Source organism: Erigeron canadensis, chromosome 1 (assembly GCF_010389155.1).
Source record: "Erigeron canadensis isolate Cc75 chromosome 1, C_canadensis_v1, whole genome shotgun sequence".
NCBI classification, from domain to species: domain Eukaryota; kingdom Viridiplantae; phylum Streptophyta; class Magnoliopsida; order Asterales; family Asteraceae; genus Erigeron; species Erigeron canadensis.
Window position 1 is genome coordinate 29997260 of NC_057761.1, and position 18133 is coordinate 30015392.

Here is an 18133-nt window from a genome sequence, read left to right on the forward strand (position 1 = left end):
TGTTATTCACTTCATTTCTCCTTTTTGATCTCTTGACTTTTAGTTGCATTCAAGTAGAATGAAAATGACAAAATTTACGCGCAGATAACTTTAATTAGTTGCTCGTTTATTGGATGAACTATCGTATGTAGTTGATTACGGATTGGTAATGTATGGATTATAAAAGCATTATTGTCATGTGAAAATAGTTACTTATTTGAGTATAAGATCAAGACGTATTTAATTTGATAATGTGTATTTATTTTCCTTTTAGAGGAAGGAAAATAAAGTTGAAATATGAGATCAGCTAAATAATCAAACATTTTTATTTGTTTAACTCATACCGTTATGAAACAACTAAAGTCAATCATTGTTTGTTATCTTACATGTGATATTTCCAATCTTTTTTCATAGCAAAGGGGTTGATCTTAATATATTTTTATTTTTTTAACACAAATTTAGTTTGGTTAACGGTATTTCAACTGTTTGTGTCTAAATCAATTAATGGTTGTTTTTGCTTGTATTTCCAGTGGCTTGTAATTGATCTCGTGTTTCCTTGCCAATTAAAAGTTTGGGATGAGTCTAAATGTATTATTATATATTCTAGATCTATATTTTCGTATCTTGACCACTAATGCCTTGCTATTTGGTCTTATTTTTTTTAATATTAAATTTGTCGTTCGAAAAAAAAATTAAACTTCATTAGAAAAAAACAACCCCATGTCTCCATCAACTCATTTTAATTTCATATTTAATCCTTACATATTTCATTTTGACTCTTTGAGTTTTCCAGCATCTCATACCATCTGAATATACAATCTCCCAGAACAATATGTATATATATAAACTGATCTCATTATCTATAATAGGCCTGACAATGAAATGGATATTGATCCAAATCCGATCAGATCCAATATATTTATATCACTTATTGGATAAAAAATAATATCCATTTATCCATTTAACAATCCAATGGATTGCTCCATTTATCCATTTAATTATTTGGATCGATCCATGATCATTTCGGATCGACATATCATTAAAATTGACTGGGGTCACGAGAGAAACGAGAAACTAAGGGCACGGGTGACAGCGGGCACGCTTGACTGGGGGCAAGTGATCGGGGGCACAGGGTGACCTTGCTCTCAGTTACCTCGTCTTAGTCACCCCTCGCCCCAGTCACCCCAGCCTGTGCCCCGGTGACCAGTGTCCCCGATCAATGGTGCCCCCGATCAACGGTTTCCCTGGTAACGAGTGCCCCCGGTCAAATGGTGTCGGGTGACCCTTGTTCCGGTCCCGGGTGCCCCTGGTGACTCGTACTCGTGTTCCAGTCAAGGTGCCCCCGGTGACCCGTACTCATGTTCCAGTCAAAGGTGCCCAGTTACGGGTACCCCCGATGACCCGTGTCCCCGGTGAAATATTGATAACTAAAAAATTTAAATTAAATGTTTCGGGTCAACCTAATGTAAAATAGCCCCGCCCCCCACCCACCACCACACACACTGACACACACGCATCGCTATAAAGTGACATGTCTTAACCATAATCAAACTCTTACAATATTTTTAATTAATTGGTATCTTTACAAATCATCTATAACCCCTTTTGTGGATATTTATTGTTAAAATTTCAAGACTTATTAACGATCAAATTCTTAATCTCAAAGGGGCAATTATGGTTTGTTACGAAAAAGTTGGTTTGGAAATGATCATACAGTCACAAGAACGTTATATCAATACTTTAAAAAGTATCAATAAATCTTTTGACCGAAGTTTGTTTTTTCGCACTTTCATATTTTTTCCTGAGAAAAAAGTGAATTGATTGAAGAGTGTTTCTTTACATCCAATTCATTAAAAAGTACCTAAACTTTTATTGATATTGCACAATGTACCTTTTAATTACCACATTTCCATTCATATGGTCAAGATTTGCATAAGTTAGTTTCCATGTACATGACGACATGAGTGAAAGGATATATGATGGTAAACTCTATATTTTTGAATGTGTAGTAAATAAGAAGTACATTCAAACATATAAATTAAGACTTTAGAGACAATCATGTTTTTAAATTTTGCATTTTGCTAAACACATTAAAGTTGCAGTTAAGATGTATTAAATAATTGTATGCTTACAAATTAGAGGATGGACCTATGATATAGAGCATTTAACATTTTCTTTAAACTTTTGATATAGAGCATTTAGCAAATTTATGCAATATAGAAACAACTAGGGACTATGAATGAAATTTCCCTTTCAATAGCTTTGCACTAACATAATAATCATATAACGCAAGCAAGTAGATAAGTAGCAATAGTAGTAAACATTTTTGAAACAATGACATAGAAAAAGAGAAAAAGCGGGAAAGAACAGGTACATTCAATAACAAGGACAATGTTGTTTATCCAAAACAAAAGTAATTAAAGTAACACTAATAAAAATTCTGACAATAACCGATCTGCTCTGAGTCGAAATTGGTTTAGAAAAATACTCGACTAGTTTTGAAAAAGACTCGAAACTGGACCAGTAGATTAACTTACCTAATCTCAGTTTAAAACCACTTCAAAGCTAGCTAACCTAAACTAATTTAAAACTAATATCATCAGTTTTGATCAAAACGTAATAAATACTTAAGTCCGTCTATTACAATACTGGATCCTTCCACACCGGCCTGATTCCGTGTGCATTTTATGTTGTTTTAATAATTTGGTTTAGTATAGCAAAACGGTTCATGATTTACTTAACGTACAAAACCAATTAGTTAATTAGTGTTAATATGGTTTTGGTACTATTGCAATTTATGTCGTTAACGTGCATAAATAATTGTATTTTGTTTATAACGATCAACTTTTGATAATAAAAATATAATTTTTTTATGCACGTTAATAACTACACTTACAACTGTAATTAACATTTTTCAATGTCTTTTATAAGTTTTTTTTTAAACAATTTTGTCGGTGTTGTATAAAAGGAATCTATATTTTTAATAAAAATGAATTTTAAAAAACACTGAACTAACTCGAAATTGGTCCAAAACTAGATTGATCATCGTAAAAAAAATAAACCTAAACCGCAATTGACACTGGGGTAAAATAACTAGCTTTTTATTGTCTGGAAAAGCTAAACTGCAGCTTAATATTGGTTTGTACCAATATTTGTGCATCTATCAGTGTCATTTTGATGTCAGTTCTACATATTGACATACCTTATTCATTTTTAACATTTAAAATGGTAAGGTAAACTAATTGAAACCGACACAACAAAAGTTCTAACAACAATTCCGTTATGACATACCTCCTTATCTCTTATCTAAAATAAAGTACGTTTTGCTATATATTTCACTACATAAAGCTAACGTTTTTGCTATTTTTAGCATCCTTGGATTGTGGATTTCAATGTTATTATCAATATCCCCAATAAACTGTACTCCAGATATTATACTTTTAACTATTTTTGTTAACTTCAAATGGTCATCCATCTGATACTAATGTCATCTCATTACCTTGGATCAAATCTATCGAATGTGAATGAGTTCTCACGACTAATATCAACATCATCAACGCTCGTTTCATTAACTACGTCACTAGCCTTTATCATCGACTTCCCTATTGCCAATATCAGTATTATCACTAATTCACTAAAACCAATTCACTCTTCACCTCAAATATCACTAACATCAACAGATTTAACATCATAAGCGTAGTTAAATACCAACATCAAATTATTAAAAACTTTTGATGTTCCATGAACAAATTTAGCTAGAGTCCTTATTTGGAAAATGAAGTTGAAGTTTTCATATTTTTCAGGCCTTAGTTAATGTGTTTTTTTCAAGAGTATCTTGTAGTAATAGTAATGACCCTTAATATTTTGAGGCACTAAAAATAAGTAGCCATGATTGGTGCACACACTGCACCTGCTAAGATCCTCTTCTGGCAAATTACAAAAGCCAGATTTTCTCTCGGTCCGAGATTTCTAAATTTTCAAGAACAGAACAAAAAACTCTAGACTATAGACCTTGAAACTAAGACGTATTTAGCAACACATTAATTTTTTCTTAGTTCATATACACCACGGCGCTGCTAGGCTTTTATGTGGAATACAGAAACGGTAGTCTTAGTACCAAGTAATTTGTTATATTCTATTTTGTAAAGACGCCATTAATGAACGTGATTCTAATGTATAAGTAAAGAGAGTATGTTTGCCAATGTTATGGACAAGATAAAAATATTCAAGATGATATCAGCCTTCTTTACAAAAAGAACTGTTTGATTGATTGCTTTACTATTTGCATATATAAGTGGTCTACTTTTGAAGAAATAAAGTAATTAAATGGGTTTCCATCCTTGATTCCATTAATGACAGTGGAGTCCTCAAATTTGTGTCAAAGGGAATTGATTGTAGTGGATCACTTCTCTTCCTCATGCAATGCAAATTTATGTGTCTACTACAACACTATATATAAGTCTCATTTGCCATTCTGTTCTACACACCAACAAACTTACATAAACATAACACACACAAACATATCTTAAGTCATTAAAACAACATGTTGTTCGAACAATTAAAGCCTTATCTGTATGTTGTAATTTTGCAATTTGGAAATGCTGGACTAGTTATCATTGCCAAGGCTGCACTTAATCATGGCATGAATCATTATACTTTTGCCACATATCGAAACCTCATTGCAACCATTGTTATGGCCCCTTTCGCTCTCTATTTTGAGAGGTAATCTTTCTTTCTATAGATATGTTTTTCTCTATCTGTATTTCCTTCTATATACTTATATATTTGATTGTTTTGTAATGACAGGAAAGGAAGGCCTAAATTGACCCTCTCAATCTTCTTCAAGATAATGTTGCTGGGATTCTTAGAGTACGTATTAAGTTCTCTTGACCCAAATAAACGCGGCCTAAAGTATGAAACTAAGAATGTTCCATGTTATTATTATACAGGCCCGTTGTCGACCAGAACTTATACTATGCAGGAATGAAGTATACAACCGCTACTTTTGCAATAGCAATGTGCAATATAATCCCTGCCATGACGTTTCTCATGGCTTGGATATGCAGGTAATGTTTCTATTTTCTATGCGCTAACGTAAATTCTGGTCATTTGGTGCATATATTTATTTGTGTTTTTTTTTTTTGGCCCAGATTGGAGAAGGTGAATATTAAGAAAATACGTAGCATCGGGAAGATAGTTGGGACACTAGTTACAGTGGGAGGTGCAATGATAATGACGGTGGTTGTCGGGCCTACAATTGGCTTGCCATGGACCAAGGCCTCAAGCACAGGGCACCAGACCCAAACTACTACCCCAATAAACCCCGAAGACAATATCAAAGGCTCAATGATGATCATAGCCGGTTGTCTGTCATGGAGTTGCTTTTACATTGTTCAGGTACTATGTTTCCCACAAACCCCACCAAATCAACTAATTTGTTTCACGTGAATAGATTTGGCTAATGGGTCGACAAGGGTTGGGTTGACCCAAAGCACTTATATTTTAACCTTGCATAAATATTTACTATGTCAATTATGATTACAAGATTTCTATTAAATAAGATAAATCAACCCACATAAATTACACTAATCATATATGACTTTAATCGATTTCACCTATCAGGCCCGTTTCCTATAAAACTATATTGACTTTATCCATTTGATCTATATAAAAATAAAACATTTACTGAGCCAACCCATTTAGAAGTAAATGCATCAAAAATTGTCACCTCTAGTTTTGAGTTAATTCACATGATCACTGTTACTAATATTAATAAATCACTAACTGAATAAACTTTCTTCTGCAGGCACTTGCATTGAAGCAATATCCCGCAGAGCTCTCCCTTACAACTTTGATATGCGCAGCAGGAACATTGCAAGGAAGTATAGTGACCGTAATAGCTGAACGGGGAGATACTGCAGCTTGGAAACTACACTGGGATGCTGGACTTGTGACCATGGTCTATGGTGTAAGAAATCTGAAAAACCTATTCATACGTAGACACTAGTGAAGATATTATTCGGCTTATAAATCATATATATGATCTTTTATTGATTTATATGCAGGGAGTGATTTGTTCAGGATTGGGTTACTATCTTTCAAGTATAATAATGAAGGAAAAAGGCCCGGTTTTCGTGACTGCTTTTAATCCTCTAAGCATGGTTATCGTTGCAGTTCTAGGATCTTTTGTTTTGTCCGAACAATTGAACTTAGGAAGGTATGTCGTCATAAACCGCAAACTATATATTAATGACTCATGCATAAAAGTTGCCTCGCGTATAAAATGCTAAAATAAAATCTGCAATAATATCTTGGGCCCTTGGGAAGTATATTGAAATATTGAATAATGTGAACGTTTGTTATGTAGGATTCTTGGAGCAGTTGTGATTGTTGCCGGGCTATACATGGTGATTTGGGGCAAAAGCAAGGATGAAAGTCCATCAAACTCCAAATGTGACCCGGATCAGTTTCCACCGGTTAATCAACAGATACCCTTGACAATTAGTGGCACAAAATTGGGAAAACAAGATCATCTTAACAGTCTTTCAATAGCAATACCACCATCTAATGAAACGGCCAAGAAAATTAACGGCAAATAGAGTAACATAACTGGTAGTAAGTTTATGAGGAGGAAAAAAAAACCACAATAATCGCTTGTACTATTGAACTTCATTTCCATTTTGAAGTTTTCCTATCGATTATATTGATTATTGAACATCCTTTTCATTTTTGATGCAACTATGAAGAATCATTTCATGACTATCACATCTACATTGCTAACACACCTCAATATGTTTACTTTTTGGCTATATATGGTGCTTGTCTACACACACTTGTACACGCATGCAGCACTCATGCTTAAGAATAATGGTTTATGATTAAGCCTAAAGAATGCGAAAAGGATGATGTATATCTAATATCCTTTCATATACTAAAGTATTACAAGTACATATTACAATGTACGAAAGCCATTTTAATATATAACACATCAGCAAATATTTGAAGCTGATCTTCAGCATGTTTACTTCTTTTACTCTACGGAAACAATGAAGATCACACGTTGCAGCCGGATACAATTCTATTAGATGGGGAAATAAAATAAGGAAGACAGAGCTGGATAATGCTTTAATGAAGACTTTCTTTGGATGGACGGGTCGTATGGGTCGTACTGAATAACTGGACCCATGGCCCGTCTTCTCCTTCGTTATCTTCATTTGGCTCTCTACTTCTTTGCAGAACAGATCATTTGATGCGGACACGTAAAAGGTGCAAAAGCCAATAATTTAGAAATAGCTGATAATTAACTAACTTATCAGCCCATAAATTTGTTTTCTAACTAATAAAAGGACCATATTGCATCATAAAGATAACACTATACTTTCAAGTTTTCTTTTGTAACGGATAGCAAAAAAATATTGTTACTTTTGATTGAAAAGAAAGTCTGTCGTCTTAAAATGTTTTATTATGATAAAATCATATAAGACTTACCATTAATATATAACCGAACAAGATGTTACTTTCGTATTTTAATTTTTTTGAAGAAAATAATAGCCTAAGTCTGATCGTGTATATCCTACCCATATATCTTATGATGCATCGAAACTCTAAACAAGTAGCCGTATCCGTTTTCGAAACTCCATGGAAACGTTTCCTCGTACGAAACACGTATGAAGCATTCCCTAGAATTTTCTATAAATACCGAAACGTTTCTTTGAAGTTTACATACAGTTTTTAATTAAAATCAAGGTTTTAAAGGATTTTTTCTAATCCCTAAACCCAAACATGCTATATTATATACAATTTGATCAATATTAAATTTTTTATATTCCAAAACTAATTATTAAACACTAAACATTCAATGAGTCATCTCTAATCAAGCAATACAGTTCTACATATATAATTATACATAATTAATTTCTCAAGTCTCAAGTCTCTCTTTATGAAAAAATTGATATAATTTATATTTGTATATTTTTTTATTGCCGACCCATATCCTGGATTTTTTAGTTTTGCCGTTCCCCATTCCCGTATTGTTCTCGTACCCCTTTTCCGTACCCGTTTCGGTGCTACATAGCTTATATCGATTCACAAAGGGATGGTAAGTGAATAGTGAACCTTCCTCAATGACGGCTTGAAATTTTCTCTTCTAATGTAAAATTTTTTTGGTTTATGCTATTTATATAAATTTATGGTTTTGGATTTTGGGTATAGTATTCTTATTTCTTATCCGTTGCACAACACGGGCTTCAACACAACGCGTTAGCTAAAATCAGCCCGTTGGGCCCATTAGTTTGATATTCCTTCAGTTGATATTCCAATTATTAAAATCAACAAACCTAAGATGACACATACACTACAAGTAACAAAAGCACTTAAAACCAAGTGGAAAAACATTACAAAAGCATTGAACATTTAGAGAATCATTGAAAAACTTAACAAACTTTGACCCTACCAAGTTCGACGAGTGCTTTTAAAAACAAGGTTCACACGTACATAGTCGTAGCCTTATTACAAAAGGATCTATTAAGTTTCAATTCCCACCAGGTTGACCAACAGCTGCAGCGGAAGCTGCAACTAGTGGATTCGCATCTGCTGGAATCCATAGGACTCCCATACGCCTTAGTTGGGGAGTTCCTCTTGACCTAACTCTCTCATATAGCCTCTGTCTTCTATCCTGTTTTTCGTATAGCTTGCGTTGTCTTTCTACCAATTCTCTAACTATTGCCAGATGCTCAGCTTCCTCTTTCTTTCGCCTATCAGCCTCTGTATTTGATCAAAACAAAGCAGAAAATACCTCAGATAAATGTTAACCTAAACACCAAAGTGGCAACTTGTACAACTTAATTTACTCATGGAGGGTAACAGATACAATCACAAAACGACTATACATCATACTATCAAAGCAAAATGAAGTTGCTTAATTTTATGTTTACAAACACAGCTCATTTTTAAAGAGAAGAAATGAGATGAAAAATTCTACCTTCACGCTTCTTGTCCGCTCTGGTGTGCTCGGCCTAACGACGCTTAACAACCTTCGGTTGGACCTCCATCTAGAATCCAATGATACATTTACCTAGCATGAGTATACCAATATTATAAATAATTGAACTCATATAAGATAAAGAAAATCAGTAAAATCATCCCAGCTATGTTGATTTCATTCACGAATGACCTATGATGTGTGTAAAAGCCAGTTTTAAATTCATAATCAAGAAAACACTAATAGTTAAAGTTATACCCGCAGGCAGTGTACCTTATCGTGTATAGTAAAACTATCAGTAAGTCCAGGATCGTTCACAAAGACTGATATCTAGGAACTAAGAGAGTTTAATGCAATTATAAAGGGTTTGGTTTTATGATCCAATGTCACTTTTGTTTTAAAAATCAACTAAACATAAATAAAAATTAAATACGGTATTACCAGGTCAGGGATCATTCACAAATGATAGAGAAAATTGATTTAAGACAATAATTAAATAGGTAATCTACTTTGAATCCATGACACGACAAACCCTGGTTGCATATAAGTAAAACCCAATTCAATTATGTCGATTAAGAACAAAGAACTCACTAGTTGGCCACCTAACTTATCTCTATTCAAATCCATTAACCAATTGATTCAATGATAAAGACTGCCTGACATATATTAAAAATATCCCTAACTAATTAATTTGTTTTGTTATTATTTAAAAATTATGTCTACCGATTCTACCAAACCGTTAACACATTTAACCTTATTATCTATAATTGTTCTCTAATGCACTATCATAAATTAGAGCCAATTAATTCTACCAAACCAATTGAAATAACAAACACATAATCTAGCTACCACTAAAAATCATGCATAAGTTACCAATAAATCAATAGATAAGTGACATTTTAAATATACTAAGATCAGACATAACCTTAAACGGATCAACTTGAATTTATAAAATCATGCAACCATTATTTATCATATCACTTCTCATTAGATGATGAAATATTTAGCTACTCAAAACTAAATGAACAAAAACAAAAACTAATGTATAAGTTTAAGCTATGATATACTAAAAGTAAAAGAAAGAATTCAAACCAAAAACGAATATAACGGATATCTTTTTCGGCTGCTGCTCTCTTCGACAAAAACCAAAAACGCTACGTGAGGGTTCTTTTGCGGCTCCCTCCAATTCGTTCGTCGATAGGTTATAAATTGTGTATTACTCCGTATATATCTTTTCTTGTGTATTACTCCGTATATATCTTTTCTTGGTGCCCACATGACCTCCTTATAAACTCAATCCATAATTCCTTTATATAATTCCACTAGTCTTAATACCCGTGCGTCATGCACGGATGAGTTAATTTTTTTTTAATGTTACTGTAAAAATAATTTTCAAAATATCTTATATAAATTCATCATGTATTTTTTTTAACGTTCGAATGGTCAATTCATTCTGTATTAAGTTACAAAAATCTCACATTTAATCTTCTAAAAATATTATATAAATTCATCAGTATTTTTTAACGTACACAAATACTGTATTTAACTTAGATCTATATCTATATTTTAAAAATAATTTATTTTCCTATCAAAGTTAGATACGGATTACATATCTTTAGTTTTTGACTATAGATATAAATAATTATTATTAAAATAAGAAATTATAAAGTTAATCAAATTTTTTATTAATGAAAAGATGACTAAAAAAACACTTGTCGTTTTAATATAGCACCATGTGTCGTTGAAAGAAGACTACAATCCTGTTTTAGTTTATCGGTAGATGGCTATTTTTATTGAATTCCCATTGAAAAGCCATATACAGAAATACAGCTTTATTAAGAAAAGCCCACCGTCAAACTATTATGGATATATGGTCAAAGCCTTTCTCCAAATTAATTAGAAGTCAAAGATGACTAAAATTAATTAGTGTATGTCTAGCCAATCGTTCCTTCCTTCTACATCTTGAAAATCACCATATCTTGGTTCATTTGTATCATAAATCATTATTTGAACCTACAATTCAACAATCACATTTTAAATGAAACTGTTTGATCGTATTGATTTTGTATTGTTCGTGTATATAATAAGATTGGTTTATGAAAGTTATATGTTAATATACATTAATAAGTGAATTGATGGGATGCAATTTATTATAAAACATTATAAAGCAAAAGATCCAGTTAACTACTCCGTATATTTTAACTTATCATAGTCAAATCACTTTCTAAAGCTCAAATGTACGTACTTAGTGGAGTGTTTTTTACTTTTTTAATATCATATGATGATCTTATGATAAATATTTAAACTGTTCATGAATGAAACCCCAATTATTTTTAATACATATCGAAGACGTGCCCATCATACTGTCTGATAAAAGATCATGTTGTGGAATCACCCTCACAATTATACGAATTGCCACACATGCATTTTAATGACAAAAATATCACTACACTTAGATAATCAAACACACACTTTTTGGTCAAAGAACAAAGATTATTATGGCTACTCTATAGAGCTATACTTTTGAAAAGCAGCGAAAGTGTGAATATCATTCGAACATAATCGAATAGACAAACAATAAAAGATGTTATAAAGTGGGGAACATAAAGCTAGAACGTAAACGACTAACCTTTGTTAGCTTTAGCTAAGTTAATTAACAAATTAAGTTGTGAATATCATTTGACCGTACCAAGTTCGACGAGTGCTTTTAAAAACAAGGTTCACACGTACATAGTCGTTGTCTTATTACAAAAGGATCTGTTAAGTTTCAATTCCCACCAGGTTGACCAGTAGCTGCAGCGGAAGCTGCAACTAGTGGATTCGCATCTGCTGGAATCCATAGGACTCCTGTACGCCTTAGTTGGGGAGTTCCTGTTGACATAACTTCCTCATATAGTGTATGATCACGTTACATAAATGCATGTCCGGAAGTTATTTAAGCCTACGGGGTCACACAAAATGACACGTAAACTCTATGTTATATACCAAACATACAACTATATTAGTAATGTACTTTACATTTACAAAAAAAATAAAAAAATTCCAACCTCTTTTTCTTTTCTTTTTTTCTATTCTTTTTTCTGAACAGCAGTGGTGATTCAACTCAGCGGCATGTCTCTTTATCGTCCAGTAGAGATAGACGACGTCACCAGCACAGTCAATCCGAGGGCACGACTGGCAGTGAAAGTCCCACTACCATTCTGGAGGAAATCAGCTACATGCTAGAGAAAACCCTCATGCCCCACCTCTTTAGCAAGGACTTCCCAATATGCCTTTCAAAGGTTTCGAACCTGTGACCAACATTTTGTTGAAAGACATAAGGGGCTTTGAATGTCCAGTTGGGCTACCAATAAAGAGGTTTATGTCAAGACTAATGCATGTTTCCAACCAAGTGATATACTTTTAAAGAAGAGACTTACGACAACAAAGTCAATGTTTGTATGTATTCTTTATTAATTTATTAATATTTTGTAGGAACAAAATTACAAATATACCCTTAAAAAGTTTACATTGTACAAAAATTGAAGTCGGACTCCATCCATAGTTATATTTCATAAATTTTACAAAGTTATTATAGAATAAAATCTAAACTTAATACTAATGTGTTGCCTATGATGGAATCTAACTCGGCAATTCAAAGTATTTAGGATATATTATTTTTTTTTATTTCGATTGATAATGATCACAATTTCATTTTATCTATTTTTTGTGTGGAAGGAGCAAGGGAGGAGTGGGTCGAACTCGAAAAATGAAACGTAATGGATTGATTGAAAGGCAAAACTTCAGGTAAAAAAAGTAGGTGGTTTAGGTTTTAGTGCTCTGGAGGCTCAAAATTTAGCATTGATATGTACAAATGGATATGAAATGTGGTTCAAAACTTGGATAATGCGAGGTTTAAAATCATCCATGTGATTCATGGTTCTGAGTTTGCGTTCCTATGTAAAACAAATGGTAATAATATATGGACAAATATATGTTCCTCATTATCTGTAACACCCCAACAAGGCGGAATCATGGGGTATCACAAGAAAAGCACAACACGACATGGAAATTATGTAGACTAAAACTAAATGCATAAACGGATCAAGTAAATCCCTACGAACCATTCAGTAGTGCAAGTAACCGGGTCACATCCAAGCATAAACCCCAAATCGGGAATAATGAATCACGGATCTAAGAAGTCCAAGTCCATATCCAATTCTAGCATAATCAAGCAATCAGTCATCCAATACATCTTTAAGCTAACATGTTCACCTGAAAAGTGTACTAAAATGGGTCAACATAAAGTTGGTGATCGTAGGGACAAGTAACAAGAAATAAGTGTGTCGGGATAACAACCGTTAACGATATACGAGGATTAGAGTACTTAATCACATTCCAATGAAGCCCTAAAAGGTTTCACGTTATCACAAATCAATACAAGTCAACGTTTACGTTCAATTATAGTTATAATGGCACGACTTACATCATAAATATTGCGCGATAAACCGGCACGACTTACATGATAAACAATGCGTATAATACGTTTCAGGCACGACTTACATATATTTCAAATGCGTAAACTACGTTCCAGGCACGACTTACATATATTTCAAATGCGTAAAATACGATCCAGGCACGACTTACATATATTTCAAATGCGTAAAATACGATCCAGGCACGACTTACATATATTTCAAATGCGTAAAATACATTCCAGGCACGACTTACATATATTTCAAATACAAAATATCACGGCAAGACTTACATATATTTCAAATGCGTAATATAAACGTTACGTTACAACTAAGCATTCATATTCAATATACATGTTAAACAATATCGTTAACAACAAAGTTATGCCACAAATCGTGGGCTTATCGGTATGCCATCAACATGGACTTAATCGTTATCACCATCACAAATCTATAATACGTTAAGGGGGAAAATGTTATCATGCGAGATCCTATGTCCCGATCCTTATCAAAACGTTTTCCATCAATCAACAACACAATGCACATACACTTCTTACGATTCTAATTTCAAGGAATCATTGATGCTTATATATAGGGTCACCCGCAGCCTTCCCACCACATCTCCTATTCATTGAAAGTATAACCGTCTTCCATGTATGTACAACTACCCAAACCACAACAAGTATTAATAAATGGAAGCATAATTAACCGAGCAACAAGTCAATACGTTAATCAAACAATCAATCAATCGATTAAACAACAATAACAAGCACGTACACTTTTCAGCCCGAATCTCAATTGAGTAGGGAGGGTTTACGAAACTCTCCTTTGTCGGCAAAAACAAGTTAAGAATGATCACAAGCGCACAATATTCGTCACACGATCCCAACCTATAGTTATACATATATGCATATCAATACACTTCATAATTTCATTATTCGGGACTCGTTCGATCATAAGAATCAGAATGATGTTTGTTGGATTGATACGAGATTAAAAGGATGTTAAGAATCGACTTGACAAGGATTAAACGAGTTAAAGTCATAAAGGAAGGAAACAAGCAACAACATGGGTAAGAATGGTTTGACTAAAAGTCAAAACTGACCAAGAACATCCAAACCCTAATTTGACACTTAAATTCTGATTTTTGTGAGGTTCAAGACTCAATTTAACATATAATCAACATGTTTAAACATAACAAACATAACTCCTTTCATAATTTTGTTCCATAACATCACTTTAAACTCAAGAATCGTTCTTGACCCATTTTGGCCTCACAAAACCCTAATTCGACATAGACCTTGATTTGAAGAGTGTTAAGACATGTTTTGAGCATAACTTGACATAAGTAATGTGTATGAAACTAACCCATACGTTAAAATCGTTCCATTACCTCAATTAAGCCTTAAATCCGATTTTTGACCTAAATTATCCAAGTTGTCAACCCCAAAATCGACCCATTAAGCTTTTGAAGCAAAAATTGACTAAGGGTTGTTTAGATTAGACTTGAAACATGATTATAAACATAAAATGGTGGATTTGAGATGAGTTTTACTTACCAAAATTACCTTCAAAGAGTCAAACCCGAATTTCAGCTAGATGGAAGGATTTCTTGCACTTTGACTTTCAAAATTTTGATATGATATAGTAATGATGATAATGATGTTGATTCTTTCACTAATCTAGCTTTAATAACATTAAGTGATGATGATTTTTTAGAGAGGGAGAGGGAGATGCAAGAGTGTGTGTGTGTTCTTGCATAAAGTAGAGAGGGAAAGAAATATAAGAAATGGATGGGTAGGTGGGGGGAAGTTAAAGTCTAAGATAAGGGGGTGTGGGTGCCAGCACTTTTAGACTATTACTCTGGGAATTAGTCTATTTTCTGATTCCAGCACCATTAGACTATTACTCTGGGAATTAGTCTATTTTCTGATTCCAGCACCTTTAGACTATTACTCTGGGAATTAGTCTATTTTATGTCTTTTTCTCATTTTCGTCACATTTAGACTACTAGAAACACGAGTTATATACATGAAGAATGAATCCGAAAAAGAAAAAGCAAGTGTTACCTGCATAATTAACGAAAGTCAACGGGTCCATCACCACGAGTGTTACAATTAATCACATTGTCAAATAGGTCAAAATTCACGAATGTTACATTATCTGAGGGACACTAGATTGCTAGCTCTTTAAAGATGTTATTAAAGATCAGTTGGGAGTGAAGATAAGACAAGATTCTGGAATAATCATTGGCTTAATGGTGGCAATCTTGCAACTCGGTTTAGAAGGTTGTATGCCTTGACACCATCTAAAGAACGTGTCATGTGTGATATTTTTTATGAAATGACATGGAAATCCAAATGACATCGAGATATTTGTGATCACATGGATAAGCAATAACTTTTAGTATTGAGTAATTTATTGAATCAATAAGACTTGATGAACAACATAATAAATTTTTGTGAAATTATCAAGGTCAAAAACACAAATGTTAATAAAGTGAAATTGAATATTTTAATTCGTTAGTTATTACTAATTCGTTAACTATTACTTAAGAAAATTATATTTTTGATATATATAAGTATAAAAATATACTTACTTGCGTATTACGCGGGACAATAATCTAGTTAATTAATATATTAAGTGTAGTATATTGATTAATATGATCACGACATAATTAATAAACAATAATTAAAGAGTTAAAATATGTGTTTATTAATTAATAGTGTAACACCCCAAGCTAGACTCGAAATATTACTGAAAAGATATAGCGTATGCATGGGATTATCGTAGAACATGAACTATATGAACAAAAAGGGACTCGGTGAATCCAACATCAACAATCAAATACAAAATGCATAAATTGGAACGAATGAATCCTGGATCAATGTAAGTCTAAGCCCAAGCACCAGCATCAACCAACCATCACGACTTAGATTCACAAGATTACCTGAAAAGTGTACTAAACAAAGTCAACACCAGGTTAGTGAGTTCGTAGTAATGGATCACAAGGAACCATCGTCAACAATCACAATATGTACAAGGAAAAGTAAGTAATGTCTTACAAGTAGCCTTTACACGGCACAAAGTCAACCAAGGTAGGTAAACTGATAGTAAACCTCGTCACATACCAAGCCAATAGTGTATCAACAATGATGAGGAATGTGTGTCACAACCATGCATAAGTGATGTCAATATCAAAGAATATGCGAAACAATAAGGATGCATAAAGTATATGTGCATGAGACATGATCAAGCAATGTATGAATGTATATCATGTGCCTGTCAACAATAATCAAATGCAAGTATGTGTGACTACATACTTGGAGTCCGTGTGCGCCCCACACAATGCAACGATACTCACATGTCATCACAATGAACAATGTGGCATCTCAAAATCATCGGTGTATACACGTCTAAATACCCGGATGTCCATGTACGTTTCATCAATTCAACACAAGTGCATACGTCTATACACTCCGATGTACTTATTCGTCTCATTAACATTCATACCATTTCATATGCGTGCTTGTTTCAATCACAAGTCCATCAATCATCAAACCATCAAACCAACCAACACAATACGTACATACACTTAGGAGGATTCTACTTTCAATGAGTTCTCGATGCTTATATATAGGGTCACCCGTAGCCTTCCCACCACATCTCAAACCCTTTGAAGGCATAATCAACTTCCATGTATGCACAACTATCCTAATAATCACAACATCACAATCATATGCATAAACCATCCAACAATCAATCAAGACCATCCATCAACCAAACAATCCATTAACCAATTGTTTCAATGATAAAGACCGGCTACTACCTGACGTCTATTAAAATATCCCTAACTAATTAATTTGTTTTGTTATTATCTAAAAATTATGTCTACCGATTCTACCAAACTATTAACACGTTTAATCTTATTATCAATGATTGTTCTCTAACGCACTACCATAGATTAGAGCCAATTAATTCTACCAAACCAATTGAAATAACAAACACATAATCTAGCTACCACTAAAAATCATGCATAAGTTACCAATAAATCAATAGATAAGTGACAGATTAAATATACTAAGATCATGACATAACGTTAAACGGATCAATTTGAATTTATATAATCATGCAACATTATTTATCATATCATTTCTCATTAGATGATGAAATATTTAGCTACTCAAAACTAAATTAACAAAAACAAAAACTAATGTAAAAAGTTTCATTGTTTAAGCTATGATATACTAAAAGCAAAAGAAAGAATAATTCAAACCAGATTGTGGTTGTGTTTGTGGTGATCGAATGTTGCTGCCTTCGTAAAAATACCTCAAGAATATGACGGATATCTTTTGCGGCTCCCTCCCGTTCGTCCGTCGATAGGTTATAAATTAATTGTGTATTGTATATCCCACGTGACCTTCTTATAAACTCAATCTATAATTTATTAAATTTCATGGCTATCTTTATTGAATTCTCATTTGAAAGCCCACATACGGCTTTATTAAGAAAAGCCCACCGTCAAACTATAATGAATTTATGGTTAAAGCCTTTCTCCAAATTAATTAGAAGTCAAAGATGACTAAAATATATTAATTAATTCAACTTTTACAAACTTCTTGTGTATGTCTAGCCAAACGTTCCTTCTTTCTTTTTATTTTTTTGAAAGATGTAGATCATTTACTCGTAACAAAGGATCTAAATTACGCTGTTTTAACCG

The 18133-nt window shown here is 33.2% G+C and overlaps 1 protein-coding gene across 1 annotated transcript; it reads left to right on the forward strand.

Annotated features, from left to right (window-relative positions):
- Positions 1-4478: 4478 nt before the first annotated feature.
- LOC122596789 (WAT1-related protein At2g39510-like) lies at positions 4479-6717 on the forward strand. Its single transcript, XM_043769428.1, has 7 exons — positions 4479-4701; positions 4786-4848; positions 4929-5045; positions 5130-5376; positions 5786-5947; positions 6045-6196; positions 6347-6717. The coding sequence occupies exons 1-7, from the start codon at positions 4523-4525 to the stop codon at positions 6576-6578; spliced, it is 1152 nt and encodes a 383-aa protein (XP_043625363.1). The 5' UTR covers positions 4479-4522; the 3' UTR covers positions 6579-6717.
- The last annotated feature ends 11416 nt before the right edge of the window (positions 6718-18133 follow it).